The sequence below is a fragment of the Oncorhynchus nerka genome, linkage group LG3, assembly GCF_034236695.1.
Source record: "Oncorhynchus nerka isolate Pitt River linkage group LG3, Oner_Uvic_2.0, whole genome shotgun sequence".
NCBI classification, from domain to species: Eukaryota; Metazoa; Chordata; class Actinopteri; order Salmoniformes; family Salmonidae; genus Oncorhynchus; species Oncorhynchus nerka.
In genome coordinates, this window is record NC_088398.1 from 23,276,519 (window position 1) to 23,291,453 (window position 14,935).

The 14,935-nt window shown below is 45.8% G+C and overlaps 1 protein-coding gene and 1 pseudogene across 1 annotated transcript; both read right to left on the reverse strand.

Annotated features, from left to right (window-relative positions):
- Positions 1 to 4,031: 4,031 nt before the first annotated feature.
- Positions 4,032 to 5,089, reverse strand: LOC135562998 (uncharacterized; annotated as a pseudogene).
- Positions 5,090 to 8,669: 3,580 nt separating this feature from the next.
- LOC135564638 (uncharacterized protein K02A2.6-like) lies at positions 8,670 to 10,791 on the reverse strand. The gene has a single exon (XM_065010005.1). The coding sequence runs from the start codon at positions 10,711 to 10,713 to the stop codon at positions 9,094 to 9,096; it is 1,620 nt and encodes a 539-aa protein (XP_064866077.1). The 5' UTR covers positions 10,714 to 10,791; the 3' UTR covers positions 8,670 to 9,093.
- Between the last annotated feature and the right edge of the window lie 4,144 nt (positions 10,792 to 14,935).

Genomic DNA, 14,935 nt, shown 5'->3' on the forward strand with positions numbered 1-14,935 from the left:
CTACCAACACACACCACACCACTGGACAGAAAGAGAGAGGGTGAAAAGGAACGAGAGAGTGACATACATTTAACGAGTATTGTTTGATAGCTGAATGCTGTTGTATATGCTAGAATAATAAAACAACGTCCAGAAAACATTTAATTTAGGGGGCTCAAATGTATCAGCAATTTCGTGATGATATTGAGAATATAAAGATCCAATGTACATTTATCTTGGAAACAGAAGATAATACAAGGTCTTATCTAGCAGATTGTACACCCATCCAAGGCTAAGGACATCATGATCATTTTTGTAAACGTTTACCTCTCAACTTGAGGCATGATAAATTCCCATTATGAGCAGGCACAAACAGTCATCATCAATGAGGTATAAAGTAGACCTACCTCGTAGTGTATAGCAGAGGAACACGTGTTTTCTGAGCGTTATCATGACTGATGCACCTGCATAAGTGGATGACATCATTAGAATTAGACTCTGGAAATCCTATTGAATCTGGAGGACAAAATGTCACTCGAGTGCAGATAAACTGTGACTAAAATGTAACTGGTAAGACTACTCATTCAGTTGCTGGCGATTTCTCCAATGTAAAAAATATGAGGCAGAAAGAGAAAACAAAACACAGCGTGCCTTTGTCTAGATGCAATCATTCATTAGTAACAGTTCAATACAGTCGTTGACTGTAAATGTAAGTGCAGTGCAACTGCTCACGAAATGTTTCTAACAAAATATATTCGGCTGCATTTGGTAACATACCTCGGTAGTCCTGTCCGTGTCTCCCACTGATGACCGTTGCTCTAGGAAATGACACTAAAGTGACCTTGACGTCTACCTTCTTCTGCTTCTCATGCCCAAGAGTCACGGTGTTGCCACCTTCCACACCTCACCCGTCTGAAACCACATAGACATACAACACTTCTATAATAGCAGTACTACCTGAAGTACTATACTCACAAGCTTACAAAGTATTTAGAAATACCTTCTAGGAGAAGTCAGTGGAGAAAAAAGCAATCCAAGAGCGTTGTGGCAAACTTTAAGAGCAGCCCAGGAGGACATGTAGCAATGTCCCTCAAGGTCATAATCTATTACAAAGTATCATTTGACTTTTGACAATAGCTTGACGGGCGTCCAGACCTTTCACCATGTTCATTGTTCAACTCTTTTGAAAGAGGATCGAAATTGATTTGAAAGTGGTTGTCAGAGATATGACCATGTTGATGTGTACCAGGGGCACAACCATAAGTAACCCTTAAAGACACAAAAACAGGCGCATCTTTAAAACCAGAACAGAGTGGTTATATGAACTATGATAATCCCCCAAGTTATGAAACTTGTAAATTGGTGGAGAAAAGGAATTTCTTAAAATATCAATTGTCATTGGTTGCTTCAAAAGTGTTTAAAAAAAACTGGATATTGTATAACTGACTGAACGGCATTGCAATTACTTCAGACTGAATGTACAAAACATTAATAACACCTTCTCAATATTGACTTGCACCCCTTTTGCCCTCAGAGCAGCCTCAATTCGTCGGGGCATGGACTCTACAAGGTGTCGAATGCGTTCCACAGAGACAAAACTGGAAATAGGGATGAGTTGAAAGTAGTACAGAAGGAAATGAAAGGCCTGATCAGGAAAGGCAAAGACGAATACAAACTGAAGCTAGAACGCATGCTGCAAGCGAATAACAGGATGTCTGGGATGGTATGATGAAGACAACAGGCTGCGGCACCAGGAGACAACTACAGAGTGATGAGGGAAGGGACAGAGCCACAGAGTTGAACCTGTTTTTTATTGTTTTTTACCAAATTTGTATGTATGATTGTTCAGCAGAGCAACAGCAAATAGGGAGGGGGGGGGGGGGGGGGGGGGGTGCTGGATTCTGATCTGGGAAGCACTGAGCCCATGAGCATCTGGGAGGAACAAGTGGTGAAGCAGTTGAAGAGGATCAATCCCAGTAAGTCAGCAGGGCCTGAACTCCTGATGGAGTTAAAGCCAGAGTACTCAAGGTTTGTGCTAATTCACAGGCTTTCATACTGCAGTATATTTCCAACCTGTCCCTAATAGTATCAGATATTCATACTAAATGGGAAACATCCTGCATAGTGCCCATCTCAAAGAAAGCAGAAGAGAATGCACTGAAATACTTTAGACCAGTGGCTTTGACATCACAAGTCATGAAAACCTCTGAGCGGTTTTTAATAACCTTATTAAGAGTTGAGGTGGCAGCCTATCTGGATCCTTTGTGATTTGCCCACCACCCAAAAACTGGTGTTGAAGATACTCGTCTTCGTCTCCTCCACAGAGTATATGAGCACCTGGAGAAGCCCGGCTGTGTGGTGAGAACAATGTTGGTCCACTTCTCCAGTGCTTTCAATACCGTACAACCCCACCTACTGGCCCAAAAGCTAAAGGACATTCACATAAATCCACATACAATCAAATGGATTGTGAAATACCTGACCAATTGACCACAGTTTGTAAGACTGAACCAGGCAGTATCAGATCGGATATGTACAAACACGGAAGCAGTCACCTTTTCCGTTTACCCTTTACACAAATGACTTCACACACAACAACGAACAGAAAGTCTCTGATGACTCTGCTATAGTAAACTGTGTTATGTGGGGGAGACGATGCTCATTATAGGTCTATAAGTGCTTTGTGAAATGGTGTGAGGCCAATTACTTGGACCTGAATGTACTAAAGACCAAGGAGCTAGTGATAGATTTTGGGAGCAATATGTTTTAAATCCAATTTCTATTTAATTGTGAAGAGATTGGCCCTGTTGACTCTTATAAGTACTTGGGTGTAATAGTGGACAACAAACTGAACTGGAAGGAGAATCCTCACAGTGTCTACGAAAAGGAAGCTTAGATCTTTTAATGTATGAGACAAAATGCGTCATATGTTCTATAGCAGTGTCGTGGCGAGTGTAGTGACCTATCCTATTGTTTGCTGAAAAGGGAATTAAGCTGAGGAGGACTTAAACAAGCTTGACAAAATAATGAACAAAGCCACTGCTACAATTGGCTGCAGCCCGGAAGCAATGCAGGACATGCCCATGAAAAAAGGCTGCAGGTAGAAACACACATGATCATGGACAATGACACACACCCACACCATAGCACTCTAATGCAGCATAACGCAGCACAGGAGCAGCTTCAGTAGCAGGTTCATCCTGCCAAGATGTTCCACAGAGGTTCAGACGGTCATTTTGACCCACAACCAACTAAAGTACTGGTAGGAACATGACATTTGTGCAATAACACATTTCCCCAGTTACTGACATTACTTTCTCTACTGCTCTGGGCACGGGATATCTGTTCTGTTGACCTATGAAACAGAAACACCATTTTATAGTGAAAACCACCTGATTCCGGTTGTGATAATACAAATGGAAGGGAGATCAGGGGATTGAGAGTAGTGCTCCTACGTTTCTTCCTGCAGCAGTAGACACAGAGGTACATGAGGCCGATGAGGAGGAGGAAGAAGAGGAGGCCACGGGGGCTCCCGACAGCGAGGCCTGTAATCTGTGGTCTGCTCAGACCTCCTGTCATACCAGCACAGACACAGTAAAATCTGTTAGAGCAGCACAGATAACAGTACAATCTGTTAGAGCAGCACAGACACAGTACAATCTGTTAGAGCAGCACAGACACAGTACAATCTGTTAGAGCAGCACATACACAGTACAATCTGTTAGAGCAGCACAGACACAGTACAATCTGTTAGAGCAGCACAGACAACAGTACAATCTGTTAGAGCAGCACAGACAACAGTACAATCTGTTAGAGCAGCACAGACAACAGTACAATATGTTAGAGCAGCACAGACACAGTACAATCTGTTAGAGCAGCACAGATAACAGTACAATATGTTAGAGCAGCACAGACAACAGTACAATCTGTTAGAGCAGCACAGACAACAGTACAATCTGTTAGAGCAGCACAGACAACAGTACAATCTGTTAGAGCAGCACAGACAACAGTACAATCTGTTAGAGCAGCACAGACAACAGGACAATCTGTCATACCAGCACAGATACAGTACAATCTGTTAGAGCAGCACAGACAACAGCACAATCTGTTAGAGCAGCGCAGACAACAGTACAATCTGTTAGAGCAGCACAGAGCCTACTCTCCACTGATGTGTCAAAGGTGAGGTGGAAACATAATGTTGACTTTAAGTTTAACATGTAGAGGTTTGCATTTATGTTAACAGAGGGAATCCCTCTGTGGCTCTTTTCCTTCGGCTGCCATTTTTAGTGATATTTAGGAGGTCTGGTCCGCTCATCTGGATGACAAAGCCTTCAAAGCAATGGAGGGAGAGAAATCAGCGTTGAGCAGTGCTTACAGGGATGTTCCATATCATTTGACATTAACTACAGTCAAGATACATGTAAAACCAGGTAAAATGTCAAATTGCATCCCAAAGCTGTTACTACTAAACAGGCCGCTAACCACCACCTGAGAAAATGGTCAATGACATACCCAGAGTCTTTTTTCCATTGCTGCCCAGTGGGTTGCTACAGTTACAGGTGTAAGTGTAGAGCTGAGCGGTGCTGGTGTCAAAATCATGGATGCTGAGCTGCGCAGTGTCCACGCTGATCTGGTAATGCAACCCATTGGCTAAGAGCTCGGTACCTTTGGACCATGTGACCATAGCCTTGGGCGTGGCCTGGCTATTGCAGTGGATGGTGACCACTATTTTACCCTCTTGGTCCACTGTGGTCAAGACCATCGGTAGGAACTTTGCAGGACCAGCTAAGGAGGAATGAGACCACTAGTTACACTGTGTAGTCCTTAAACATTCTGCTTGTTGTGCAGACCTGCAACATGCCTGGACCTTACATAGTCTAGCATGGAATAGGGAATAAGTAACTCACTGGCAGTAATATTGCACCGTGTCTGATGGAGGGGGTGATTGGCCATACAGAGGACCATTTTCCCATTGAGGTCCTGAGGCAGGCATGGTCAGGCTGAAGTTTCCAGCACCACTGGTGGCGTTGGTCAAGGCAGAAAAGGACAGCAGGGCTTCTGTGGTGCCTCCTGGCCACCGGCAGTGGAACTGCAGGAGAACTATTGCCATTTCCACATGAGAGTTCCATATGGAGGAGTTGAAGGGAATAAAGATGTGAAGTGGATTTGTGAGACAGGGAAACATGTTGTGGCTTTCAGTAAAGGATTAAGTTAGAGGATTCAACTACCAAACTAGAGACATGCGAGTAATTACGGGTGCACAAGATGAAAATGGTGCTGTTAACTAATAAAGTGGAATAAAAAGTAGTGTTCAGACTAATGCTTCAGACAAATAAGGCGAGCTTCAACCAGAGAACCTGCTTTCTTACAGAGAACAGTGATTTTCCTATGAAATGTGACAGTACTGAAAGGGTTGGTTAGGACCAAAGTATAAGGTCCTGTGTCGGTCCGGTTGGGCTAATGGATGACCAGGCTCTTCTGGCCCACTGTGTAGTGGGAGTTGGTCTTTATCTCAACACTGTTAAAGTACCACCTCCACTGGTCGGCCTCCCCCTGCAGTGTGCTGTACTGCAGAGTGAACTTTTCGGCTCCCTCTATGGCATCGGCAGGTGTAACAGGGTTGGTTATGTTTCCACTTGCCTCTAAAGAAATGTGAATTTAATGTTCAAACATTCTTATTGGTTGGTTCAACTCTGATAAAAATAAGGTGTGTTGTGATTGGCCCGACTTGCAGATAGGGGGAGATCGCGAACGTCAGGTCTTCCCAGTATGAAAATGTGATGCAAAGGGTAGGTCACGTTCTGTATTATATTTTACAATGTGTACAAGTTTGCTGTACGTTACTGTCTGTATAAATAGTAAACTTTCTCTCCTTTCTTATTTCGCAGGCACTAGTCAATGCTACTATTTCGGCCTGTTGTGCCGAATAATTTCTAGGCAATGGTTCAGTGTCAGTCTCCTTTTGTCTCCACTCAGTAACTGTTATCTACCCATTCTGTGTCACTCCTATCTTCTCTCCTCATGCTACTCACTTTCCTTCTGCTCTATCTCTATCTTGCTCATTTCCTGCCCCTCCCCCCCTCCCTCCCCCTCAGCAGTGCGGGAAGGGCTTCTCCGTCTGCCTTTTCTGCTATCTGTCTGTCGCTTCTCTCCTCATAACAGTCAGTATCAAATATGGGGGTCTCCAAATATTTACTAAACGTCCCACTGTCTGAACTCATGGATTTGAGAAAAATCACCTGTCTATGGTGGCAATCTCTAAGGTTATTGGAAAGGTTGATTAAGGTTATCTCGAGGCTCTCAATAATCCTGAATCAACACAGATGTCATATATCCCTGTCCTGTTGGCTTGGATTAGGTTCTAAATACTTAACATAAATCTACCATTAATCCAAGACTATGCCATTTCTTTCTTCTCATTGGTTCAAATTACAACTATGTCAAAGAACTATAAACTCATTCATAATTATCAATTACCTTCAAATCAGTATCACAATTGACCTCAAATTCATTATTCAAATGGCCCTCCCATGAGGCTGATTAGACCACCAAGGAAAGCCATGATAGAGGTCAAAGGTCATACCACCCTTTTACAGTCGTGTTTCATACTATGTTATACAAATTAAAGAAAAAACATCAAACATTTTCTACATGTTGTATACCAGGTTGCCAGAACATTCCCTTTACCTAAAGAATTCACGTGTTTAATTAAAACTCAGGAAACAAAACTTCTAATATTCCATATGTGAGTGTACCCCTTTAAGATATCGTGTCTCTGGGAAACATGGAAATCTCCTCACGCCCAAACGTTTACTACAAACAAAACCTAATAATAATGATAATTCCATTGTACTCCCTCCAATCATTAGTTTTAAATTGCCTCAATTGTTGAATATGTAAAACACATTCAGTCTGTCTGCAAGCAGTCTCTCAAAATGCTTGATAGGAATACCCTGCCATTAGACACATACAACTGTGATTAATGTGCACTGTCCCTTTAAAATAAAATGAACTCAACCTGCAATCCCCTTTACCGATTTGACATGGTTCCACGTAATGGAAACAGATTATAATGTTAGAATAGATTAACTCATTCAAATTCATTGGTGTCACCTAAACAATCAAACCAAAAATCAATAACCAGAAACTGTCACAAAACTTTTACGATTCAACTATTCAGACCTGAATCCCTTACAGCCAAATATAGCTCAGCGCGCACAACCAACCAGTGATGCCCACCTAGCAATTTTGTTGCTAGATTTAGCCATTTTTAAGACTACCCTGGCAATATATATATATATATATATTTTGCCTCTAGGCAAAAATATAACCCCTACTCAACTGAGTTCTGCTTTAATTCTATCGTAAGAGTAAAACCAAACTTTCCAACTTTCTCTTCTCTTTCGGCTTCCCCTTTATGAAATGTCCAAAATGTAAAAGTACCATGTATTTATAACGTATGTCAGTCAATCCAAAGGAATGAAAAACATTTCGGTGGGCACCACTATCGCCATTATCTCTCCGCTATTATTCAGAATTTCTTTAGATTTAGGTAACTGTCTCTTCTATGATTCCGTAATTTAAATACGACTCCATTCTCAATACGTTATTCCAGCAGACCATTTAGGCAACAGACAACTTATTACATCAAAATCGCCTCGCTATTATTTAGAATGAATTAGTCTTTCAATTTAACCTAAACAAGCTATTAAAATGTTCAGTTTATATCTTAAACAAACACTAACAACCATATCTCTCCAGGCAAAACCTATCAATAGTTGCATTACAATCAGAATTAATTTTAGTCTATTGGTGCCCAGGCTGAGATACGAACCCGGGATTCAGACAGCCCAGTATTTAACCCTCAACCTGGTGTTTCCCTTGACTATCTACACCTTTCTTTTGACTGTCTCTATCCACTTTTCTCGACTTTCTCCCTTTCTCTACCTCTATCCACTTTCCCAATAAGTTTGCTAAATTCTGTCCTAGTTCGGTTAAATCTTTCCTGACTTTCCTTCTGATTAAATTACTCCTATGTGTGTCTCACTATTGGTGTGTATGTCACTACTCCCTATGTGTGTGCTCACACTCGATGTGTATTTTGCTATCTCTTAACCTAGGTGTGCTTTTCCTTTCTTGAAACTTTATCTATAGTGGTGTTAATCGGACATTAGGTGTCACCGTTTACAACCTATAAGCTATTTACCAGGGGTCGTAAATCCCTAGTCAGCAACCTATTTTTCTGTTGTTGCTTGTTCTTTTGATGTTAATACCTCGTATCTCACTCCGCTATATTAGGTTTCCCTTCGTTCTCCATTTTTTGGACTTTATTTCAGTATTATCTTTTGAATCGGATCTATGGCTAATTGACTTTTGTTAATTTACCATTTTAGTTATTTGTTCGCATAGAATTACCGTCCTATCTCACAAACCTTAGCAATATGCTCACACTTTAGGATTTTATTTAGGTATGTCTTTTGAATTGGATCTATGGCTAATACTACATGTTAATTAACCATTTAAGTTATCCTATTTGTACAAAATCCCCCGTCCTATCTCACAGCACCTATTTATATCCCTTGCTAATAACCTCTTGGCCATCCCTCAAATAACCTTTCGGCCATTCCTCTTGTAGTGTCTTAACACTTCGTACTTATTTATGTAATAAGAAAGACTCTGAATACAAGCAATTGAACTGGAGCTTCACATTTACTCAAAACTAGTTAGTACCAGAATAACATAGAACAATACTGCGCATGACCAAGGGTGCTCCATCCTTAAAGGGGACATCAGTAATTAACAGAACATAACATTCCTTCTCTTATACAATCAGAGTTACTTTTACCAAACCACAACTGAAACATTTCCCAGAACTTGTTGTAGTTATTTTGCATCTTTTAATTTGAACTTGAACGGTTAGTTTTTGTTTGTTTGTTTATAAGTCTAGTCTGTCTGGTGGACGGTGCCTTCGTTCTGGGTAGCGCCTCGGATTGTCTGGAGGCTCCTGAACATCCTCAGTGTGTGCTTGTTCCATTATAGCGTCTGCTATAGCAGCACCTTCATCAACACGTTCCCTTCTTTCAGCCTGGGGTCTCTTTACTGCCCCACCGTCCTCTACAGTTCCCGTGTGTCACTCTCAGGAGCTTTCTGTGCCTGTTCTCTCTCGATTGTTGTGCTGTTTTCCGTGGAATGCATTTGGTTAATGTGACGCCGCCACATTATGTCTGGGCTCACTTGAACCTGGTAAGTTCTGGGTCCCGTTTGTGTGTGTACGGTCCCTGTTGTCCATTTCCCTCCTCTTCTGTAGTCTCGCACCATCACTTCCTGTCCTGTTTGGAGATGGCGCTCCCGGCCACCGGAGAGCATCTTGGCTTGTTTGTTCAGCACTTCATTACGCCTGTTTGGCTTCATGATGTCCAGCTGTGTGCGGAGAGGCCTCCCGAACATCAGTGCGGCTGGGCTTTCATTTGTCGTGGCATGTGGGGTGTTTCGGTAGGAGGCCAGGAACTTGGCCAGTTTTGTTTGCAAAGTCCCTTCGTCTCGTTTTGCTGCACGGAGTCCTTGCTTTAGGGTTTGCACAAAGCGTTCTGCCAGCCCATTGGTGGCAGGGTGGTACGGAGCTGAGGTTGAGTGTTTGATTCCATTTACTGACATGAATCTTGTAAACTCGTCAAAAGCTTGCGCGTTGTCACTTACCAGCTGCAGTGGCAAACCGAAGCGTGCAAACGTTGTTCTGAGACACTCTATCGTCTGAGCTGAGGTGGAGGAGTCAGTGCAAAACACCTCTGGCCATTTGGAATGGGCATCAACTATAACCAGAAACATGTGCTTTTCAAAGGGACCAGCGTAGTCCACATGAATTCTCTGCCATGGCTCTGCGGGCCATTCCCATGGGTGGACTGGGACAGGAGCAGGCATGTGAAGGGTTTCCAAACATCCACTACAGTTCTTTGCCATATTTTCTATCTGTTGGTCTAGACCTGGCCACCAGAAGTGGCTCCTTGCGAGCAGCTTCATTTTGACAATTCCAACATGACCTTCATGTAGTTGCAAGACTAGATGTTGGCATTTCTGGGGTATCATGACTCTCATTCCCCACATCAAACATCCTTGGTACGTTGTAATTTCGTTTCTCCGCTGGAAATACGGAGTCAGCTCCTTTCTGCCAGTAGCTGGCCATCCTGACATGGTGTAGGTGTACACTTTTGACAAGGTCACATCTTTCCTTGTCTCATGTTTGATAACTGTACTTGTGACTGGTAGTGCCTCAAGCTGAGCGGTATGGAACATGTCCACTGCATCCACCCTCCTTTGTCTTTCTCTTGTACACGGCAGTCTGGATAATCCATCTGCATTTGTGTGGAGGGATGACGGCTTAAACTCAATGTCATACATATGACTGGCAAGGAACAGGGCATATCGCTGTAACCTGGCTGCTGTCATTGCCGGAATGCCTTTCTTTGGACTGAAAATGGAAAGCAACGGCTGGTGATCTGTAACCAGTGTGAAACGCTTGCCATATAGGTATGCGTGGAATTTCTTGACGCCCCACACTAGTGCCAGTGCTTCTTTGTCGATTTGTGAGTAGTTTTTCTCTGCATCATTCAATGTTCGTGACGCAAATGCAGCTGGCCTCTCTGACCCATCTTTCAGTGTGTGTGAAAGGACTGCCCCTAATCCATAAGGGGACGCATCACAAGCCAACTTCACTGGCATTTCAGGGTCGTAATGCATCAGGACCTGTTCAGATATTATGAGCCGTTTTGCCTCCAGAAATGCATTTTCACACTGCTCTGTCCACCGCCATGTCCTATTCTTTTCCAGGAGCTGATTTAGAGGCTGGAGTACTGCTGAAAGGTTTGGGAGGAATCTTCTGTAGTAATTGATCAGTCCCGTGAAAGATCTCACTTCTGTGATATTTTGTGGTCGTGGTGCCTGTACATTTACATTACATTTAAGTCATTTAGCAGACGCTCTTATCCAGAGCGACTTACAAATTGGTGCATTCACCTTATGACATCCAGTGGAACAGCCACTTTACAATAGTCCATCTAAATCTTTTAAGGGGGGTGAGAAGGATTACTTTATCCTATCCTAGGTATTCCTTAAAGAGGTGGGGTTTCAGGTGTCTCCGGAAGGTGGTGATTGACTCCGCTGTCCTGGCGTCGTGAGGGAGTTTGTTCCACCATTGGGGGGCCAGAGCAGCGAACAGTTTTGACTGGGCTGAGCGGGAACTGTACTTCCTCAGTGGTAGGGAGGCGAGCAGGCCAGAGGTGGATGAACGCAGTGCCCTTGTTTGGGTGTAGGGCCTGATCAGAGCCTGGAGGTACTGAGGTGCCGTTCCCCTCACAGCTCCGTAGGCAAGCACCATGGTCTTGTAGCGGATGCGAGCTTCAACTGGAAGCCAGTGGAGAGAGCGGAGGAGCGGGGTGACGTGAGAGAACTTGGGAAGGTTGAACACCAGACGGGCTGTGGCGTTCTGGATGAGTTGTAGGGGTTTAATGGCACAGGCAGGGAGCCCAGCCAACAGCGAGTTGCAGTAATCCAGACGGGAGATGACAAGTGCCTGGATTAGGACCTGCGCCGCTTCCTGTGTGAGGCAGGGTCGTACTCTGCGGATGTTGTAGAGCATGAACCTACAGGAACGGGCCACCGCCTTGATGTTAGTTGAGAACGACAGGGTGTTGTCCAGGATCACGCCAAGGTTCTTAGCGCTCTGGGAGGAAGACACAATGGAGTTGTCAACCGTGATGGCGAGATCATGGAACAGGCAGTCCTTCCCCGGGAGGAAGAGCAGCTCCGTCTTGCCGAGGTTCAGCTTGAGGTGGTGATCCGTCATCCACACTGATATGTCTGCCAGACATGCAGAGATGCGATTCGCCACCTGGTCATCAGAAGGGGAAAGGAGAAGATGAATTGTGTGTCGTCTGCATAGCAATGATAGGAGAGACCATGTGAGGTTATGACAGAGCCAAGTGACTTGGTGTATAGCGAGAATAGGAGAGGGCCTAGAACAGAGCCCTGGGGGACACCAGTGGTGAGAGCGCGTGGTGAGGAGACAGATTCTCGCCACGCCACCTGGTAGGAGCGACCTGTCAGGTAGGACGCAATCCAAGCGTGGGCCGCGCCGGAGATGCCCAACTCGGAGAGGGTGGAGAGGAGGATCTGATGGTTCACAGTATCGAAGGCAGCCGATAGGTCTAGAAGGATGAGAGCAGAGGAGAGAGAGTTAGCTTTAGCAGTGCGGAGCGCCTCCGTGATACAGAGAAGAGCAGTCTCAGTTGAATGACTAGTCTTGAAACCTGACTGATTTGGATCAAGAAGGTCATTCTGAGAGAGATAGCGGGAGAGCTGGCCAAGGACGGCATGTTCAAGAGTTTTGGAGAGAAAAGAAAGAAGGGATACTGGTCTGTAGTTGTTGACATCGGAGGGATCGAGTGTCAGTTTTTTCAGAAGGGGTGCAACTCTCGCTCTCTTGAAGACGGAAGGGACGTAGCCAGTGGTCAGGGATGAGTTGATGAGCGAGGTGAGGTAAGGGAGAAGGTCTCCGGAAATGGTCTGGAGAAGAGAGGAGGGGATAGGGTCAAGCGGGCAGGTTGTTGGGCGGCCGGCCGTCACAAGACGCGAGATTTCATCTGGAGAGAGGGGAGAAAGAGGTCAGAGCACAGGGTAGGGCAGTGTGAGCAGAACCAGCGGTGTCGTTTGACTTAGCAAACGAGGATCGGATGTCGTCGACCTTCTTTTCAAAATGGTTGACGAAGTCATCTGCAGAGAGGGAGGAGGGGGAGGGGAGGAGGATTCAGGAGGGAGGAGAAGGTGGCAAAGAGCTTCCTAGGGTTAGAGGCAGATGCTTGGAATTTAGAGTGGTAGAAAGTGGCTTTAGCAGCAGAGACAGAAGAGGAAAATGTAGAGAGGAGGGAGTGAAAAGATGCCAGGTCCGCAGGGAGGCGAGTTTTCCTCCATTTCCGCTCGGCTGCCCGGAGCCCTGTTCTGTGAGCTCGCAATGAGTCGTCGAGCCACGGAGCGGGAGGGGAGGACCGAGCCGGCCTGGAGGATAGGGGACATAGAGATTCAAAGGATGCAGAAAGGGAGGAGAGGAGGGTTGAGGAGGCAGAATCAGGAGATAGGTTGGAGAAGGTTTGAGCAGAGGGAAGAGATGATAGGATGGAAGAGGAGAGAGTAGCGGGGGAGAGAGAGCGAAGGTTGGGACGGCGCGATACCATCCGAGTAGGGGCAGTGTGGGAAGTGTTGGATGAGAGCGAGAGGGAAAAGGATACAAGGTAGTGGTGGGAGACTTGGAGGGGAGTTGCAATGAGGTTAGTGGAAGAACAGCATCTAGTAAAGATGAGGTCGAGCGTATTGCCTGCCTTGTGAGTAGGGGGGGAAGGTGAGAGGGTGAGGTCAAAAGAGGAGAGGAGTGGAAAGAAGGAGGCAGAGAGGAATGAGTCAAAGGTAGACGTGGGGAGGTTAAAGTCGCCCAGAACTGTGAGAGGTGAGCCGTCCTCAGGAAAGGAGCTTATCAAGGCGTCAAGCTCATTGATGAACTCTCCGAGGGAACCTGGAGGGCGATAAATGATAAGGATGTTAAGCTTGAAAGGGCTGGTAACTGTGACAGCATGGAATTCAAAGGAGGCGATAGACAGATGGGTAAGGGGAGAAAGAGAGAATGACCACTTGGGAGAGATTTACATTTACATTTAAGTCATTTAGCAGACGCTCTTATCCAGAGCGACTTACAAATTGGTGCTTTCACCTTATGACATCCAGTGGAACAGCCACTTTACAATAGTGCATCTAGGTCTTTTAAGGGGGGAGGGGAGAAGGATTACTTTATCCTATCCTAGGTATTCCTTAAAGAGGTGGGGTTTCAGGTGTCTCCGGAAGGTGGTGATTGACTCCGCTGTCCTGGCGTCGTGAGGGAGTTTGTTCCACCATTGGGGGCCAGAGCAGCGAACAGTTTTGACTGGGCTGAGCGGGAACTGTACTTCCTCAGTGGTAGGGAGGCGAGCAGGCCAGAGGTGGATGAACGCAGTGCCCTTGTTTGGGTGTAGGGCCTGATCAGAGCCTGGAGGTACTGAGGTGCCGTTCCCCTCACAGCTCCGTAGGCAAGCACCATGGTCTTGTAGCGGATGCGAGCTTCAACTGGAAGCCAGTGGAGAGAGCGGAGGAGCGGGGTGACGTGAGAGAACTTGGGAAGGTTGAACACCAGACGGGCTGCGGCGTTCTGGATGAGTTGTAGGGTTTAATGGCACAGGCAGGGAGCCCAGCCAACAGCGAGTTGCAGTAATCCAGACGGGAGATGACAAGTGCCTGGATTAGGACCTGCGCCGCTTCCTGTGTGAGGCAGGGTCGTACTCTGCGGATGTTGTAGAGCATGAACCTACAGGAACGGGCCACCGCCTTGATGTTATTTGAGAACGACAGGGTGTTGTCCAGGATCACGCCAAGGTTCTTAGCGCTCTGGGACGAGGACACAATGGAGTTGTCAACCGTGATGGCGAGATCATGGAACGGGCAGTCCTTCCCCGGGAGGAAGAGCAGCTCCGTCTTGCCGAGGTTCAGCTTGAGGTGATGATCCGTCATCCACACTGATATGTCTGCCAGACATGCAGAGATGCGATTCGCCACCTGGTCGTCAGAAGGGGGAAAGGAGAAAATTAATTGTGTGTCGTCTGCATAGCAATGATAGGAGAGACCATGTGAGGTTATGACAGAGCCAAGTGACTTGGTGTATAGCGAGAATAGGAGAGGGCCTAGAACAGAGCCCTGGGGACACCAGTGGTGAGAGCACGTGGTGAGGAGACGGATTCTCGCCACGCCACCTGGTAGGAGCGACCTGTCAGGTAGGACGCAATCCAAGCGTGGGCCGCGCCGGAGATGCCCAACTCGGAGAGGGTGGAGAGGAGGATCTGATGGTTCACAGTATCGAAGGCAGCCGATAGGTCTAGAAGGATGA

What these genes read in the sequence shown, in the direction of transcription:
- LOC135564638 (XM_065010005.1), bottom strand. Translation starts at nt 10,713, where the DNA reads ATGCATTACGACCCTGAAATGCCAGTGAAGTTGGCTTGTGATGCGTCC.